This window comes from Seriola aureovittata, chromosome 3 (assembly GCF_021018895.1).
Source record: "Seriola aureovittata isolate HTS-2021-v1 ecotype China chromosome 3, ASM2101889v1, whole genome shotgun sequence".
NCBI classification, from domain to species: Eukaryota; Metazoa; Chordata; class Actinopteri; order Carangiformes; family Carangidae; genus Seriola; species Seriola aureovittata.
The window spans coordinates 10,563,206-10,582,527 of record NC_079366.1 but is presented as its reverse complement, the minus strand read 5'-3'; the positions used below and the strand labels follow the sequence as shown (position 1 = coordinate 10,582,527).

Sequence of the window (19,322 nt, the reverse complement as noted above, 5' to 3'; positions counted from 1 at the left end):
GGTGAATGTCAACAATTCCTGACTCCTAATAAACAGAGAAGAGGCTTCAAATCTAGCTGATGAAGTTAGATCTGAATCAGATGAATGAATGAATGAATGAATGGCATTTATCTTCTATAGAAAACTGCTGAGATACATGTTTGTCCTTATCTGTGAATGCAGTGAGTGTCACGGCTTCTTAGTATGAAAAGGGCTACTTAAAAAACATCACTACAAATGTACTTAATACAATATATTGTGATTTTGATTTGACAATGCAATGTACACATAGGATGATGATGTAATTATAATTATATAACATCCTGAGTCTTAGAAGGCCATTATTTAATTATTTAAAATTACACCACACTCCTTAAAAGTCATAATATCTGCTCTAGGTAAACCTGTAATGTTACATTGTCCAGAAATATATTGTATTAACAGAGTGACAGTGAGTAAAAATCACGTTCACAAGATCACGTTCCTCTCAGTGATTTCTGGTGGTGCTTTGGTCTTTTTACAGTTTGTTTTTCATTTTCAAAAGCATTATTTCAGAATATTCTCCAGCTTTGCTTCAGCTGATTCACTCACGGCTTAAATCTCAAATTCTGTGATCAAAACAAGACAAAAAAAAAAGGACACTTGTACTTTGACAGTCCTTTGAATTCCTTTTTCACCAGCCGCTATCACTGCATGCCCAGTGGTCAATACAGACACATGGAGTGTTTGGCTGGAGTCAGATCATTTTCTTGGAAAGCGAAATAATACTCTGAAGACTTAAGTGATGAAATCAATGTCCCTGTGTACTGCAATCAAAATCAAATCAAAATCAAAAATGATTTAAATTCCAATTCCAATTTAAAGTCCAGCTTTTGTACTTTTCATCAGCATGTGTCCTGTAACTTCTGTACACTGTAATATCAGAGACATGAGATATTTGTTAGCATTTAGCCTGCTCTCTGGATAACAGTCAGGCACACCAGACAAGTTCAGATTTTGTAAACAAACAATTATTAGCTCAAAAATGTATAATTCTTTCTTTGCAAAAACACAATGCTGCAGTGAAACGCTTCATACGTGACTGGTACTTGTAGACGGTGTTTGAATAAGGGAAGGGGTAATGGTAAACCAGGGGTTAAAGGTCGAAAGTGATTGTATGTAAAAGAGACAGAGGCAGTCAGAGAGAGACAGAGAGGTTGCACACTGTGGGGAAAGTGGGATTGTTCTCTGCTCATCATGGATTTATCACCTGGGGCTCTGATCCTGTGTTCTCTGTTATGTTCAGGTAATGAATCTGATTTAATTTTAACAGCAGAGAAACATCTGCTGCAACATGGCTGCTTTAAGCAGATGTGTCTTATATCTCGACAGTTTTTCTGTTAAGCTGCTTAATGTCTGTAGAGATGTGTATCATTTATGTACTTTACACAAACTGGTGCTCACACAACAGAAAAACTTCAACAGCTGTGTTTCTCCATTACTCTGGATAACCCACATTCCTCCCTGTCAACAGCTTTTATTGGAACCACTTTCTATTTTAAAAATTTAGTCCCTTTCAGTCCCTTTTGCGTTTTCTGGATTATCTAGAATAATGGGGACATTTCTGGAGAGACACATTATTGTATATTTTTTAAAATGTAATTTTTAATCCACAAACGAAGTAGAAAACTCAACAAATCAAATGAAAACAATCTGCATGGTCACCAGTTTTGTCACTTGAATAAACCAGCCTTTGACATAGTGATATAAAGGTTTTTTATCAAAGTGAAAATATTTTAATATTCCTCTTTAACATGTCATGTCAGAGAGGAATGTCTTTCTTTGAGAGAACTTAGTTGTTTTTTTGTAGATTTTTCTTTTTTGCTTTGTCATCAAATAGCACTTTTGTTCAATCCGTCTATTTGCTCAGGTTGTTTGCTTTGGGGTGGCGTTTGTTTACACTGTATTTTACCCAGGCCTGTCTAAAGGTTCACAGACTTGCATTGTACGTGTGTGTGTGTGTGGTATTACCAGTCCTCATCTTTCTGTGCAGTGGCTGGCCAGGCTCCCGTGGTCTCAGTGGAGCCTCGGACTGCTACTGTGCGCCAAGGGGAGTCTGTCAGCTTTAGGTGCCAAGTGGGCAGAGGTGCACAGCCAGTCCAACTGGAGTGGAAGAGAGCCAACAACCAAGCATTACCAGGTCAGGAGTAATAACATGTAAGCATAAGCATTGCTCTCACATTATCACCACCTGTGAAGTTTAACTGAATTCTGTTTTTCCTGCAGACAATGCAAAGCTCGGTCCTGATGGCTCTGTGCTGACGGTTGCTAACACCCGACCTGGTAACCAGGGCCAGTACCGCTGTGTGGGAGCCAACTCTGCAGGCCGCAGCACTGCCACAGCTGTGCTGAATGTCAAACGTGAGCTTGTCTTCACATTTCAGATCTCCACCTGTGTGTGTGCAGTGGCAAAGCTATAAACTCTGGGGTCCCTGAAAGATTATTTCATCGGGGCTCCCTTTTATCAAAAGTAGAAAAATGGTCATTTTCTATTAGACTTTCAACTTCAGTTTAGTTTTTTTTTCAGTTTATATTTTTAGATTTATTTTAAATAATAATTTAATAACAATTAATACCGGTAATTATTAATAATAATTATTTTATTTTAAAAAATATTTTCTTTACAAATGTATTTCAGTGGTAGTGCATGAACATAATAAAGTCTAGCACAGCAATACAAGACGGAAAAAATTCTTGGACTAGACTAAAATGTTCAACCTTTCATTAAATAATCTTCTGATAACTAAAAAGCTGAAATGTCAAGTGTTGTTCAGAGTTTTAGTCGACTGAAAACTGACTCAAAATAAAAAGGATGAGGTTGACGAAATATGACTAAAACTAACATGGACTTTTGACCGATGGACTAAGACCTCCAGACCCCACCTCCAGCTGTGGGCCCCTGACGCATTTACTGCACTGAGTGTGTGTGTAAATGCATCAGGTATTATTTTAGAACAGTTGTTTTGAATTTACTGTTTACTGTTCTTTTCACCTGTATATCACCTGTGTGAGTGTGACCATGTGAAAACAATGTGAAGGGGTATCTGGTAGTGATGAACCTACAGAGAATTATCACCCAAATTTGGAGCTTCCTGAGGCTTTATGGAGCCTCATGGTGAGTTTCAACATAGTGTAACTTTATTGTTTTGGCTCTCATTGCTTTCATAGCGTCTTTTTCTGCTGCAATAAATCTCTAAAAACTCATTGTACACTACCTGCTTAGCACCAAACAGCAGGCTGACACCATTAGAGACTACATGATGAAACTAAGTGGAGCATTTAGCAGCTAAAAAGCTAAAAGATATTTTCCTGAGGAGTTGGTAGAGACCAAAGCAGAACTAAAAGAGAGTGAATATTAGATTTACATTTGCCAGGTGTCCAGAAACACAACTCCAAATGGGTGTGTAAATAAGCAGCTACTTGCTAACAAGTTCATAATATCAATTTAAAAGGTCATGAAATGTCAGTGTTGTGTTTACAACTTCTTTCTGCTGCACCTGCAGGTTTAATGTATCAGTCATGTCCCTGTGTCCCCTTCTCAGATGCTCCTAAAGTGCGGCTGACACCAGCAGGGCCCCTGCGGGTGAGGATGGGTGTCCCTGTGTCAGTGGAGTGTCGCGCCACAGGCAGGCCACACCCCACACTGACATGGAAACGCCAAGGCTCCACTCTGCAGCTAGTTACCGCGGAAACAAACGATGTCAACACCATAAAGGTGAATTATGGACGCGTGCTTAAGCAATACTTTAATAATTTCTTTCTTTCTTTCTTTCTTTCTTTCTTTCTTCATTTTTAATTGAATAAATATAACATCATAATTGTCATCTCTTTCCTCAGTGGGCTGCAGTGCGTCCAGAGGACTCAGGAGTATATATTTGCCAGGCTGTGAACAACGAAGGGGTGACAGAGGTCAAAGTTGAAATCATTGTTGAGGGGGGGGCCGGAGCACCAGTGGCTGTAGTGAGCAACACCGAAATGACAGTGGTGGAGGGACATGTAGTCACAATGGAGTGTCGGGCCAGTGGTAAGATATCATCATGTTTAAATATGTCCCAGTTCTGCTCTCACTTCTCGTTTTCATTTTGTCCTTGCTTTCCCTCTTTCCCTACAGGTTCCCCTCCTCCTGTCATCACCTGGTCCAAGCTCCGAGCACCGTTGCCATGGAAACACACATTGGTTGGCGGTGTCCTGACGCTGACCAGCGTGGGGCGCCAAGACTCGGGACAATACATCTGTAATGCGACCAACATACACGGCTACAGTGAAGCGTACACGCAGATGGAGGTGGAGAGTGAGTGGACAAAAGACAGTAGCACTGATAACGCACGTCCATATTCTTTGTCACTGTACAGGTTAAGAGTCATTGTCTTTCCTTCATACAGCTCCTCCATATGCCACCTGCCTGCCCGACCAGGTGAGACTGCAGCCCGGTGACTCCCTGCGCCTGCAGTGCCTCGCCCACGGCTCTCATCCCATCCAGTTCGTGTGGAGTCGGGTGGGCAGGGGGAACCTGCCTGCAGGGGCAGAGACCACAAAGGATGGAAGGCTGCTGATAGCCCACGTTAAACTGGGTGACAGTGGAACATACAAATGTGTTACCACCAACCACATCGGCTCCAGTGAGTCACTGGCCAAAGTCATCATAAAAGGTGAGCTTCATACTTGGCTAGTTTAAAGTCCATCAAAATAACTGATCTCTTTCTTTTATTCTCTAATCTTGTCTCTTCTCCATCTTTGATTTTTTTTTCTTTTACAGCTTAATCCAATGTGGTCACACTGTGTCTGATTGACAAACCATCTATGCAGCGCTTACAATTTCTGCAAGCCTGGATCCATCATGGTTAATACTGAAAACAGAGATTATATTTAATAGATTCATATATATGTATGAAGGAAAAAGATATCAATGCAGTTTAAATGTTTGGTATTATTGTGCATATGGGGTTAATTTTGTACTTTTATAGAAAATTGACACTGTTGCTATTGGTGCTCCTGTCTCATATCTGCCTTTGGAAAGCTTTTCTGTGAAACTCCTGCAGTGTGTGTGGGAGTTGTTTCTTCTGCTGGAATGCCTCTGCACCCTGTCTTTTCCTCCCTTCATGTCATCTGCTGAATTTACACTGTTGCACTTTCAAAACTGAAAGGAGGGCACAAAACAAACAAAAACCCGATTTACTAAAAAAAAGAAGCCTTTATTATGCCATTAAATTACAAACTCAATAAAGATGAAAATATTTTACAAAGTTGTTGTTTACAGTGTGTCCAAATTAGGGACTGTACAAAAGTTATTAGTGGGGGAGGGGAGTCTGCAGTGTGGGAGGTTGCTGTATGTCCTTGTACTTCCTTCCCTTTCAATATAGTTAATAGTTACATAAAGAGTTAAATCTAAATATTTATACCAAAAAGATAAACTTTGTGCACAGGATAGACATCATGTCCTCATCTTGTTAACATGTCCATATGGTGTTTTTTTTTCATCAGCAAAATAAGCAGTCGACGCCATGATTGAGTATTTCCACCTTGGAACTGCCGTGAACCAATGACAGTCTCATAAAAACAGATTCAGACAGCCAGGGATTCATACGTCATATAACCTCAGGAGCCAATCCCTTCAACCTTGTCAGTACCAGAACCAGAGTTTGCATTAGTACAACCACCAACTCTGTGTCTGCTGCCACTGCCAGTTACAAGCTAAGAAACGATGCTAACTACTCTGACCATTCGATACGTCTGCTAGTCACCGATTTTGGTGCACAGCAAACTCCACATCTGAGTCTGGGTCTGACTGAGGCTCGAACATGTAGCTGAGTCTCTCCGATGTTTCCTGCACTAACTATCTGGTTACTCACTGCTCTTTCACCTGTCAACCTTGGACAAGCAGTGGTGGTGGGCGGTGCATGAGGCCTGATCCAGAATTTCTCAATAAGGAAGTAAACATAGATGCGACTCCAGCCACTTTTCACCCGGTTTTTGTTGTACGTAAAAATAAAATATTAATCACAGCATGTTATTTTTACATAGTTTCAAACATGTCTGGAGGGAAACTTTAACTGTGCACATAATGCTGTGGGGGGGCTTTGCTTTTTGAAGCACCCCTACCCCTCCCCAACCTAGTAATTTTCATACAGTCCCTTTATGTTTAAAGTTTGCCGTCATTGTGCAATGTGAATGCCTTTACATATGAAACAATGTACAACTGATGTCAAATCTGAGCATCGCTTTAACCACATGGTGGCAATATGTAGCTTTAAAGCAAATATGTTGTCTTCAGGCCAAAGAAAAGCAATCTGAGCCCTCACGCCCTTAACAACTGGAGGGACAGATGCAGTGCACAGTCAAACAAGCTATTGTTTTCCACTACAATACATGTCATCATTAATTTGAAAAAAAAAGCTGAAATATCTGGCTGATCATTGCACCCCTTTGTGTAAATATGGACTGTAAACCCCCTTGTGAACAGGCAAAGTTCAGTTTGATCAGACAAGCCTGTTGCAAAATGACGCACTTATGGTTAAACTGGTAACAAAAAATTTAAAGCAGCTCTGCCTAAATGAGGTGTTAGCTCGACATTTAGGGTTTGTGGCTGCAGCAGAAGGTTGGAAAGAGAGCTACCATTACAGAACTGAGCCTGTATCTGCTGTGTGTGATTGGGGCCTCCCTCGTAAAACGCCCCACCTCCAACGAGTAACAGGATTTCACCCTTTCCACTATTCCTCCCTCTATCTTTACAAGCATCTTCAAAGCTGGGAAAGAAACATCTGCCCTCTGTCACCTCATTCCACCCCCTCACTTCACAGACAGACCGAGGGGTGGAGGGAAGATCAAGCGGACAAAATAAAGGCACCACAGAGGATAGCAGAGGAGGCAAATCCACATATATTTTTAACTTAGAGTGGTAAATAACCAGTAAGGTGGAGAAGACAGAAGGAATGTATCAGCGACAGAGAGGAAACTGTCATTAAATCTGCCCCCCTTCTCTGTCTGTGTGTGCCTTTGTATACATATTAACTAGACGTGGACATATGCTCTCTAATGGAGTCTGATGTAAACAGAAAGATTCATAGGAGTTCAGATGACGGTCCAGAAATAGGATTTGCGCACACACTCACACAGATAGTTTGTCACAATTTCAGAAGCATTACATTAGTTTACATTACTGTAGGTGTACTCAGCAGTGCTACATTTACTCTCGACCACACGTTGCTTATGTTAGCCTTAAGAGGCCTGGAAAGAAAAAAAAAAACAGGTCAGTTTCCTGGCTGTATCAGTCAGCACACAAGGAGATTAGCATGTTCCCAAATATTAATTTTTCTTCACATTCTATATTCCAGTAATAATTGAAAAGTGTTACTGCTTTTGGTAAAAGACACATGTGAGGTCCCTGCATTGATAATGTGGGGAAACCAGATCATTCAGGAAGGAACCAATGAGGTGAGAGCTTCCTCAGGAAATGACAGGTGGAAGGGGGGCGCCTGTCAAGTCTGTTGCTATGGTTTCCACTGGGCAAACTCGCAGTGTGGGAGCAGTACGTAGAAACAGAACAGATATTCCAGGAAGGCAGGCTGATGGGGGGGGGGGGTACAGAGCTGCCTGTAGAGCCTGTTGTGTTTTAGCACAACTCACATAGTGTCAATAAAATGTTTGGTCAAATGTCATGCACAGAAAGAGGAAGTAAGTGTGTTCTCGCCTTTTCTCTGCTCTGAATGGAGGCTATATGAAAGTGCTTAGAAGCCCAACCTTGACAGGCAATCAGTGCTAATTTTCACTGAAGATGACGATCCCAACCAAGGGGTCAGGACCCTCAGGTGGTCCTAAGGTAAATCTGAGGGGTCACAAGACAATTTTTTGTTTTGGTGCCTTCTTCCCAGCACTAATCAGCAGACAGACAAAGTCAGAGACTTTCCTCAGAGCTAAAATGAGAGGGAATTTTGAACTGACATTCATCAGGTTACCATAAACACATCTCCAAATGAATGATAATGTTTATCTGTAACTGCTGGATGTGTAAATATCCATTTATATTTTACACTTTAACGTGTTCAATACACCAACTTTATATGATCATAATATGTCAAAAACTGTGACAAGAGCTCTCAAGTAGACAATGCTTTATTTACCACTGCACAGGCCAATATACCGTGGGAAAATGTTGATTTCATACTTTGCATAAGAGCTTGCATGTGCACTGTGAGCGTCTAATCTTTGCTGCATCTGCTATTTCTGTTCTCGGCTGTAAAACCCTGCATTTTCACACCTTTTCAAACACCATCCGCAGACACAAGATCTGGAACAAAACAAAAGTTTATGATAAGTGATTTATTTTGAATCTTTTAAAACTTTTTTTCCGGATTATATTTGTTTTTCAGACTTAAAAGTAGAGTTGCAAATAAAAACACAGCCGGCTCCCTCTGGCTACAAAGAAGCTGCTGCTGGTTGTTGCTAGGAACCATAAACACAAACTGTCACAGGCTGTTCTTCGATCATGGCATTGAGCTCTTCTTGAAACTCAAACCACAAAACAAGCTCAGTGTATCACATGTAGTGCAAACACACTTTTACTTGCCCGCTCTTCTTACTTATGAAATTATGTCACTGATGTTTGTGGCATCAGGAGGAAGCCACTTGAGGTTGAGAAAATGGCAGTACTTCTGGTTAAAAATACACGGTATAAAAGCAGAAGAAAGAGGGAGGCGCGCAGACTGATCGAAAGCCACAGAAGAGTAAGCTTGGTACAGCATGTGCTGTACATCGCTCTCATGACTTAATCTGTTTGTTAAACACAACAACATATATGTGGTTTAGTCTTTTTTATTGTTACTAAGTGCTTTACAAAATAAAATGTGCTGATAAAACAACAGAAAACCAACACTTACATGAGAATGAATGAAATCGGCTATTTTCTTTGCTATTTTTGTGACTGCTATTTTGGGGATATAAATCATTAAACTAATGGTTTTTGTAGTGACCCACCATCAATAATAATGACATATGAAAACATAATTATCAGGTAATTTACGGTAATTAAACTACAAAAAAGAAATGAACATGAGTAATGTTGTGGCAGTTCTGTACATTGTCACTAAGAGAGCCTGTACAACCCATGAACTCTCTGTAACCTGATGTATTTTGTTACACTTGCCCCTATTGTAATATGATGAAGTTTTATTAAGTTAAGAGTTAGGACTATCTGACTGGAGCAGCAGATATAGACACAACATCGCTGTGACAGAGATAGAAATGAGTAGGAACAGGAATAAATAGGAAAAAATATTAGAAAAGTAAATATACAAGACGAGAGAGAAAAGAAAAGGGTGTGAGAGGGAAAAGAAAGAGGATATTGTAACTGAGTGGATGGCGACATTGAAAGTTGAATCTCCTTAGTTTTCAGTCTTAATGGTATAGTCAGCTATGTTCCCCTTTCTGCCACTGACTGAATGGTGGGAAGGAAAATAGTATGAGAGAGTCGACCATGAGTTGGTGAAAAACCAGTGAAAAGCTCCAAAACTGCAACTGTGTGATTATGATCCATCCACTGTGTTTCCATATGGAAAGATCCTGTTTGTGTGAGTGTGTGTGCCAGCGGTTCCAGGCACTAACATTTGTTCCTCTGTCAGTATCATAAAGCTTTAAAACACAGGACTAAGACTTTCCACCACACTAGTGTGATGCAACAGTGACGCAACTTTCACATACAGTTCGCCATGGCGATGAACTCTTTTATCCTCGACAAGAGATCGAGGAATGAACAAAGTATCTTTCTTTCAAAGTAACAGAACATTTACAGGCAGCTGGGGGACTGCAAGGATTTCACTGAGAGTTTGCCTGTAGTTGACAACCGCTGATTAATATTTTGTTTATTAGTTACCTCTTGGGGATTCATTCAAACTCTCCCATGACCCATCAGTAGGTTGCAACCTTTACTTTGCAACACAGTGATAGAAAATACTGCCTACTCTTTGATTGTAAAGTGCAACTTACATGCAACTTCTAGACTGAATTTAGTCAATTTATAGTTTAGATGTTAATTTTGCTCAGGAGGGAGGTTTATATGAAATCTGTAGAACTTTTCTTACTCTGGTGTTGTCTTTGTTTTATTCTTTCTCCATGAATTTGGTCATAAACTACTACTAGTGTGGAGCATACACACACACGCGCGCACACACACACACGCGCACACACACGCACACACACACACACACACACACACACACACACACACACACACACACACACACGGGTATTTCCTGGAAGCCCATTAGTTATTACACTGAAAATCAATCCAGCTATTCTCGTAGCATATGTGTTTTTAGTTTAGCAGCTATGGGTCATTACTACATTACTGTTGCCCTGTGAATACATCAGGACTTCACAGTCAGGACTCTGGTGTTTATCTGATCAGATATTCTGAGGTCTTGTGCTAGTTGCACAGCTCGAGTGATGCTTGACTGGATAAAGCCTTCAAACCCAGATAAAAGTGTTCTAAAACAAGGGCGCTTTATTTATCTAGAAAAACTTTGATCTTCTTTCCTGTCCCAAATCGCTACATAATACTAGCTTTTTGCAAAACTTTCAACTTCATGCCCTCTACAACCCTACACCTTCAGTTTGTAACTCAGACTTTCTGTTTTTAAATTCTGAATCTAATGCTTGAACAGAAAGCTCTCTCCACAACTATACAACTGTTTTCACAGGTATGTATGTATGTATGATTCCTATTCATAGATTAAAGTGAACTTCATGTGTAAAGCACTGAGAATGTTTTTTACAGTATGCTTTCAGTGCAAAGTTCCTCTTTAACAGTATTAGTTTGAAGTGTGGAGAATTAGTGCGAAATACACCCCTGTGAATCACCACCTAAAAAAATGTCCATCTCGTTATCTAACACTTGCAAGCATTACTACAGTATCTACACAACAAACACACAAGCACAAATGTAAGAATGAATCTTACAATCATGTAGTAGATAAAAGTTTTTAGTGTCACACAAGGACAGGTGTCAAAGTTTAGGTCAGGGCACAAACTGGAGGACGTCGGGATAAAAAGCTTCAGTTTGGTCATGTTTCACAAAGACAAATCCTCACATGTTCATGTCTGGGGTGTTGCAGCTAGTTGCTTACAGATGGACAGATTTAAATTAGCTCATTAATCTAACATTTTTTACTGGCATATGCACAGTACTGCGTCAGGATGCAGTACGGCCAAAGGTTTCAGTTCAGCTATTTTAATCAAATGACCATGTGTCACACACTCATGAACACATGCAGGTCACAACTAGAAAGTAAACTGAGGGCTCACTGTGACCTCGTGCCCAACTTCCTCATAACTGTGTAATTGTCACTGCTACTTGTTAGTCTTAGTATAAATAACACTCACTCAGACAGATCACATTTTTCCCATGCAAGTTTTTCCTTTTGGATGACTGATGGTCACAATGGGCAGATGTCCATTAAATACATGAGGGATTAATGCTCAGTAGCTGCCATCATGCGCATGCACATGCGCGCGCGCGCACACACACACACACACACACACACACACACACACACACACACACACACACACACACACACACACACACACACTGGACCTTTCTAATGTGGAAACACTGAAGTGTTGTAATAGTATAGTTGCAGATAAAGTTGTTTTTCACAGCCTCACACGCCCACTGAGACACAGACAAAAACAAATAAAGAGAGATTGATGGAATACCTCACCTACACACACACACACACACACACGCACACACTAGTGGATTGTAAGCAAGATGCGCCTGCTTTTGTTTAGCTTTTTGTTTACTGGAGATGCTGAAGAGACGTGAACTTTCCTTCTCTCATCCTCTTCCTGCCTACATGTGTGGGTGATTTGTCCCTCTCCGTGTGTCTGCTCATTTGTCGCCGCATGTCTGGCCCGCTCAATGAGAGACTGAAGGGAGGAAAAGAGGTCATATGAGCTATAGCTTTTCTCTCATTGTTTGTGAGAGGATAGCTGAGGATAGTTCATCATCAGCTTGTAATGAAGATTGATGATGCTGTGTGGAACATCTACAGTAGGTCATGTGATTGTTTTTGTATATGCTTTGCTCACTAGTAACACAAGAGAGTTTCATATCAACCACCACTGTGTGCAACATGTTAAGGTTGTTTCTGTATATGGCATGGTAACCATGACAACCGAGATCATGCAACACATGTGGAAAAAGTTTGAATCTAAACCTGCTACACTGTTTAGTGTTATGTTTTCACTCACTCACCGCTGTCCTCTTACTCTCAGCTGCCTAATATTTCTTTGGTTTATCCTCCTCCCATCTGGACTCCTCTCCTCTTCTTCGCAGCTGCTGCATTCTGCATCTTTGTTTGTTGTGTCAACTGTGCTGTGATGTATCAACTTATCTTTTGCTAAACCCTTCTGTGGAACAACAATTGTTGAGTCACAGCAAAGTGTCCGTTGCTAGGCATGGTATGGAGCAATGTGCGTGCTCTGTATTTAGAGAGGATGGCAACTAATTATCAGTCTTTCCAAAACCAAAAACACAAGCGTAAAGGATAAAACTGTGTGGTTATCAGCTGTAATGGCATTAGTTTGTAGGGTTACAGGTGACGTTAAAAAAAAAAAAAAAAAAAAGCTTGTTCATGACAAGCACTTCCACTAATACTTCCCTCACTGTGAGGCAGGTGGTCCTGGGTGCTACTATATCAGTTTAGGCATCAGCAGCTCTGTTCTGTCCTCATTAGATTGGGGAAGTTACACATCATTCAGAATTACTCAAGGTAGCATTATGTCTCTTATTTCAAATTTAAAAAGTCCTTTCTTTTGCAACGTGAAATGTAAAACCACACTGTGTGAAAATATGAGAGTGCAGTTTGTTGCAGCCAGAGTTTTGTAAGAACAAAATACAAGTTAGATTTTGATTGACTGAAGTAAAAGTCCAGCTCATTTTGCCAAAGTGAATGTCAGGTGACTCGACAAATGTTGAAGTTCAAAGCTTTACATAATATCTGTACATAAAATCTTTTGGGAAGAAGTTAACTAGAACTCTTAACGCACATTTCGGTAAGAAACAGACAAACACTAATCTTAAAATTCTGAGCCACTAAGAGTTTAAGATTACACTGTTGAGAAAACCGAAAACACAGCCTGCTGCTAAAATCTGTTTACTCCAGGTCTGTATCAGTTTTGAATTCAGCAGCTATGGTGTCACAACATTTTTGAATGTCCTACGGATCTGATTCACGCACATGACTGGCTTCTTCTTCATAACTCCTGAGGCTTATGGGTATTGTAGACGTAGTATTTAGTCCGCCTTGTCAAAATGACACAAAATATGATTTGACAGAAAAGAAGTTGGCTCTAAAATAAAACTTCCTAAGTAGCTAATAGAAAATCAATGCTGTTTCTTTATTCCCCTGCCTGGTTCATTAACTGGTGAGGATGCTAACTTTTTCCCTGGGACATGTAGCATTAGCTTCAGTCAAATGAGTCAGCAAAAAACATTAAAAAGTCAGTTTTTTTAATCAACTCATGGAGCTAACGTTATCTCATCTAGCTAGCTATAGCTGATAAAAATCAATCAGCGACCATCATCATTTCTGCAGCCGGAAAAATTACCAATTGCAGTTTAGAAATGAGAAGCCTGTTTTTGTGTGCCTCTGTCCTAAACCAGGCTACCACTGCTTAAGACATGTAATGAATTTCTATAGTAAATCTGTGATCATTAGATTCAGAGGGTTTGTCACTGGAATTGGGTGAAGGGCTAAATATTGAGGGGGGGAAGAAAAAGTAAGAGGAGGAGGAGATGGAGTAGGAATTGGGGGAGTAGGGGAACGGATATAAGATTACTTACTGGCAAAACTCAAGTACAGCAGCAGCTGTTTAGACTGAGTGTTAGTCATCGGCCTCCCTACAGTCTCTGCTCCCCCCCTCTTCCTTCTGTCTCTCATGAGAGTGTTGTGAATAGCTCTTGAAATAGAGCCCACTGGAGTGTAGAGGAAAATGTGAAAGACGGTGTAGACAGAGCGGGGGTTTGTGCCTGCAATGTGAGACGGTGCCAGTATGCGAGATGTGTTCACATGGAAAGATATAGAGTGAAAGAAAAGAGCAAGAAGAGTGCCATGAGGGAGACAAGGCCACACAAATGAGTGAAAAGGACAAAAAGAGAGGGAGGGAAGGCAAGACAGATTGAGAGAATGAGAGAGAGAGAGGGAGAGAGAGAGAGGCGGGAGGGTAAAGGAGAGAGGGCGTGTTCAGACTGAGTCTGAATCTGAGGGAGGAAGAGAGCTGCTGAAGGTTCATTGTTACTTTTCTTGCCACACATAAACTTTACAAAAAGGATTTTATCTTTCTTTTTTGTTTTGTTTTTTACTCTCATACTTTGTGGATTTTGTGACCTCGGACTACACTGAAAAATCCTCATATCTTTTGGGAACTTTTGTGAGATGACCTAAACTTTGATTCCTGGACATCAACCAGTAATTTTAATCATTGCTTAAATTGTTTTCCTTGGACATGGGGTTTGGAAATAAGGAGCTGCTTATTCTTGGTAAGTCTATCAATGAGAGTACAAGGTGTGTGTGTGTGTGTGTGTGTGTGTGTGTGTGTGTGTGTGTGTGTGTGTGTGTGTGTGTGTGTGTGTGCGCGTGTGTGTGTGTATGACTGAATGGGTGTATGACTGAATGGGTGTGTGAAGGTATAAGAAAAAGAAAAAAAGTACAGGGAAGTTTAGACATTGTGTAAAACTTCAGTTGATGAACTTCTTGTTTCTGTTTGTACACAGGTTTAATGTTTGGCATCTGTAAAAAGTGAAGTGAAATCAGTGAAGAAAAATCAGTGAATGTATCCCTTCAGTGGAATAGCCTCCATTTCCAAATTCCTGCTACTATGGTCACTATAATCACTGGCCTCAGCTGGTGAACTTGATAGTAGAAGGGATGACATTTTTAGAAACCTTTAATTCTAGTTCACATGGGCAACATTAATAATGTTCACGCTGTCAGACAGTGAGCACTGTGTTTACTGCTGTGACCGAACCTCTGTCACCGGTCTGACTGCACTGACCAGGTCAGTCAGAGCAGCTCGTCCAGCTGTCAGAGTTAAATAAACCCAAAGCCTGAATCAGTTGTGACACGGTCTGATGGTGCACAGTCACCAAGGAAGTCTTTTTTGAATAAACCACAAGCCTCAGTAAGATTATTTGTGGTTTATACATCTGCATTTCAGAAACTCACCACCATCATAGACAGTTATGATGGTTACACTGGTATACTGTGGGCAACAGTAGCTAACTTTATAGAGGTTTTTTATTCCATTTTTGTAGAGATGTTATACATTAAACTGTATGCTTATTAACTCTCCTTATTAACATATGTGACATACATGTCATATACAAACATAACTGGTTGTACTGAACTACAATAAGACACTGCACCACAGATAAAATTATATATACTGTACAAACTATATAAGTATTATTAGTAGTATTTAAGTATTGAATATATGAGACAATATTTTAATATGTTTTTTCTTCCATGATTTGGAATAAAACAGAACCGTGTCCAAAGTTTTTTTTTTTTTTTTTTGACTATAGCGGTCAGAATAGCTGCTCGTGATCTACGCCTCAGTCTCTGTTTATGCTTCTCGGATGTCAAATACAAACCGGAGACCCTCCACGGTTTGTTTTGTTGTTAATCAATAAAATCTTCAATGTAATTTTGTATGTATACTGAGCACCAAGGTTTCCAGGCAACAAAGAACTACTTTTTTTCAGGTCAGCAGTAGCAAAAAAAGCCCTTAAGTCTGAAACAGGTGTTGAACTTACAGTAAACATGAGATGTAACTAAGGCTGAGAGTAAAGTGAGGCTTTCAGTTTCTAAGAAACTGCAGTTTCTTTTGTATGCCCGAACACTTTTTCTTCATGTACAGTGTATGTGATATATTACACATAAAAATAGGAACAAGTATGAGACAGAGGAGACATACAGAGAGGACAGTTTCTGTGACAGACTAACTATTATTCACCACTGTGCTTACTGGTGAATGAAAGTCAGCTGCACATAAAGTCGGGCCTTGTTTCTGTCTGCAGTAATTTGGTCATAAACTTGGACTCAGTCACACTGTTTCACACACTCACGGTCACTGTCAAACTCTGCCTGGTCTTCCTTAAGTGGTGTTACTGTGGGAGCTCCAGCCTCATCACACAACAACAGAGGGCTCATTGTGATCGAGGGAGGGGAACACAGGAGAGGGAGCTGCGAGTATTTTTTGACTCATGCCATATGTGTGTGTGTGTGTGTGTGTGTATAAGCAATCTGACACAGCCCAACAAGTTAAAGAAAACACTCAGGCTGTAATGTTTTCACCACCAGATTACAGCAGTTACAATGGAGTCCAATGATGACCCAAACTGAGGGCGAAACGCTTGTTAAAACATATCTAATGTTTATAGAAACTGCTCAAACCTCTCTGACAGCATAATCCAAATCCCCACTACTGATCCATATTTTCAGGTCTGAATGTAATAAATTTAAAAAGATCACTAAATATGTTTCTTCCAGAGGAGGTTTGGCGCTATGAGAAGGCAATACTGCAAATAGATTACTTAGTGGTGTGGAGTGAATCCAAGGTGACAACAGCTACCCTCCTCCGTGAAGAAGCAATTCACAAACCTTTCAGAGCCCTTTTTCCATCCTACAGTGGTTAATAAAGAGTGATTTTTGGGGGCCCCTTTGTGGCCAAGGGGGTTCAGTTTCTGATCATGAATGACCTCGATTCGAGAATAGCTGGAGAGCTTTGTTGCATTCATTCCCCTTCTCTCCCTCCCCTCGCTTCCTGTCAAATCTCTATCATTAGCTCATTAATAAAAGCAGAAAATGCTTTAAAAGATTTAAAAAATATATATATTGGGTGTGGTGTTCCTTTTTTAGCAAGGGAATAGCTTGGAAGAAAAACTGCAAAACATCATGGGATGTTTTGTTATATTTTGCTATTAGAGCAGGGGTGTGCATAGACGCTCTAATGTGCAGGGGCAAAACTGAACAAGGGGCATTACAACTGGAAGCAGGGTTACAGTTTGAGTTTAATTTTTGCTCAGATGACCTGTGAATTAGCATGTGGGGCCAACTCGAGTGTCACTTTGGCTGCTCAAAGGCCTCTTCTGGGCAAATATTGTCATTGGAAGTGTCCAATTAGGGCCTTCCTGGTTGAATGAAGGTTAAAGAAAGAGCAGATGCAGTTGCTCATGGTTGTCGTGTCTTCCTCATTATTGTAAGGCTTTTCTGTAACTGTAACATGAAACTAACTGGCCTCTCTCTCTTTCCCCACAGGCTTAATATCGATTTTGGGGAAATGTCTCTCTGACTGTGATGTCGGCTTCCTCAAGAAAAAAAAGGATTGTGTTGGTAATAATCAGCCATTACCTCTGATTTTAACCATCCCTCTCCTAAAGTAGCTGACGCTCCACTTGCTTTTCCCATTTTAGGCATTCTAGCACTACTCATATCCAGGGCAGATTGCAGTGAAAACAACAGCAGAGGAGGTTTAAATTCTTAGATCACCACAATTTTAAGCAACCAGCTAAAAGAAATGCAAGTGCCCTGCCCTGAAAGCAGCGCCGTAACATCAGAATGGTAATCATGGTGGAAAGAGGAGCTGGAAGAGAAATTAATAATAAGAGAAATTGATAGAAAATGAAAGAAGTGAATGAAAAAAAGTTACTTACTGACTAATGAAAGACACTGCCACAATAAACATCAGGTTTTGTTATGCATTGACCTCTGTGCTTTATGTTTTTGTATTCAAATCTACAGATGATGATGAGTGCCAAAATTCCCTGGAATCGTGTGGCGAACACGCAGACTGCTTCAACACCAATGGCAGCTTCTACTGTCAGTGCAAGCGTGGGTTCACAAACATTAACAAGAAAGTTAACTTCACGCTCAGAGATGGTGGACAGTGCCAAGGTGAGCGTGTGTGCGTGCGTGTGTGAGTGTGAGTGCGCGTAGCCAATGACTTGTCTCTGTCCAATCATACTTAACCACCGTCTTCACTTCTATCAGATGACAACGAGTGTATCACTCAAACTCATAACTGCAGTCTTGTGGCTAGTTGTGAGAACCTGATTGGGGGCTTCAAGTGCACCTGTCATTCTGGGTACACCAAGAGCAGCAATGAAACTGAAGAGTGCGCAGGTGAGTGGTGTCTTGTTCTGTGTGTCTACACTTTTCACTTCAAGCGGAGTGGTGCTGTGCTCGGAGTTTACTGAGTTTACAAAACGACCTGCTCAACAGAATCATCAAAGGTGAAAGTTGGCCCACCTCGCTTACAGCAATATTTGTCACTTTGTAAAAGAACCAATCTGACAACCCAAATGACAAAGGCACCGCGCTGTCTGTGCCAGCACTTAAACACTGTAAAAGGTTGAGGTTTACGCCCCTCTGCCACAAACTGCTATGATGTCATACCTGCTGTCTCATATGTTGCCTTTAGCAGGTTTTCCTTCCCTTGCCACTATCTAATAAGCCACACGTTGACACATGTACACATATAAACATAGTGTAACAGTAACACAAGAGTCATGACCCAGTAATCTCTCGATAGTGATATTTACCAGCAAAACTCCTCAGATTACTGGCGTGTTTTACTACTAATTTGTTAGAGGTAGAAAGTGTTATTTCTTTCTTTCCTTTTTTTATTTTTATTTTTTAAAAACAGATTATAGTGATAATGTCATTTGAAAAAAACCTGTAGCTACTCGGTCCATAATAGGAACAACTGCTCTGACAATACCCTTACTGATTTTACATGAAAATGGGTACCTTCTCTCATTCAGATAATCTGAAAGAGTCAGGGTAACTTCCCTCCAAAGGAACATTTCTAAAATAAAAAAAAATGCCCTGCCCTGAGCTGATCTTGAAAAGCTCCTCCATGTTTTTGTTTCATCTAGATTCAGCTATTATGACTCCATGTACTCTGACCTCAACCACAAAGCCATCTCCTGCCTCCTGCTGGTTCTAATTGCAGCTCTTAACTAACTTGAAATGTCAAAATCTCACGACATGCTTACCAGGAACATCCAGAACCCGTCTTTAAGATCCTATTGCCAACAATGAAAGACACACACGACCGTGACCCAGTTACATTGCAGAATTATTTGCTCCATTAAGGCCCAAAGCACTGCTTGATCTATTCAGATTTGTGTATGACTGGTCAGTCGTTACTTATGTCTCTGTTCTCTGTCTGTACACAGACATAGATGAATGCGAGGAGGCTGAAATGAACAGAGAGGACATCTGTGGAAAGGAAGGCATCTGCAA

At 40.5% G+C, this 19,322-nt stretch overlaps 2 protein-coding genes across 2 annotated transcripts in view; both read left to right on the top strand.

Annotated features, from left to right (window-relative positions):
- Positions 1 to 1,119: 1,119 nt before the first annotated feature.
- Positions 1,120 to 5,261, top strand: LOC130166534 (basement membrane-specific heparan sulfate proteoglycan core protein-like). Its single transcript, XM_056372209.1, has 8 exons — positions 1,120 to 1,264; positions 2,012 to 2,158; positions 2,245 to 2,379; positions 3,561 to 3,733; positions 3,856 to 4,042; positions 4,130 to 4,309; positions 4,401 to 4,667; positions 4,775 to 5,261. Exons 1-8 carry the CDS (start codon positions 1,216 to 1,218, stop codon positions 4,777 to 4,779), a joined length of 1,143 nt encoding a protein of 380 aa, XP_056228184.1. The 5' UTR covers positions 1,120 to 1,215; the 3' UTR covers positions 4,780 to 5,261.
- An 8,819-nt stretch (positions 5,262 to 14,080) lies between these two features.
- The window catches only part of LOC130166708 (adhesion G protein-coupled receptor E1-like), a 13,589-nt gene continuing 8,347 nt past the window's right edge, over positions 14,081 to 19,322 (top strand). The window contains exons 1-5 of the mRNA XM_056372425.1: positions 14,081 to 14,554; positions 17,334 to 17,408; positions 17,817 to 17,969; positions 18,066 to 18,197; positions 19,256 to 19,322. The exon at positions 19,256 to 19,322 is cut by the window's right edge and continues 77 nt beyond it. Coding sequence (XP_056228400.1) covers positions 14,521 to 14,554; positions 17,334 to 17,408; positions 17,817 to 17,969; positions 18,066 to 18,197; positions 19,256 to 19,322 — 461 coding nt within the window. The 5' untranslated portion in view covers positions 14,081 to 14,520. The remainder of the gene's footprint in view (positions 14,555 to 17,333; positions 17,409 to 17,816; positions 17,970 to 18,065; positions 18,198 to 19,255) is intronic.

Excerpts from the sequence above, each read along its gene's own strand:
- LOC130166534 (XM_056372209.1), top strand. The coding sequence starts at position 1,216 with ATGGATTTATCACCTGGGGCTCTGATCCTGTGTTCTCTGTTATGTTCA. Across the intron at positions 2,380-3,560 it reads AGCTGTGCTGAATGTCAAAC|ATGCTCCTAAAGTGCGGCTG; the intron begins GTGAGCTTGTCT and ends TCCCCTTCTCAG. Across the intron at positions 4,043-4,129 it reads AATGGAGTGTCGGGCCAGTG|GTTCCCCTCCTCCTGTCATC; the intron begins GTAAGATATCAT and ends CTTTCCCTACAG.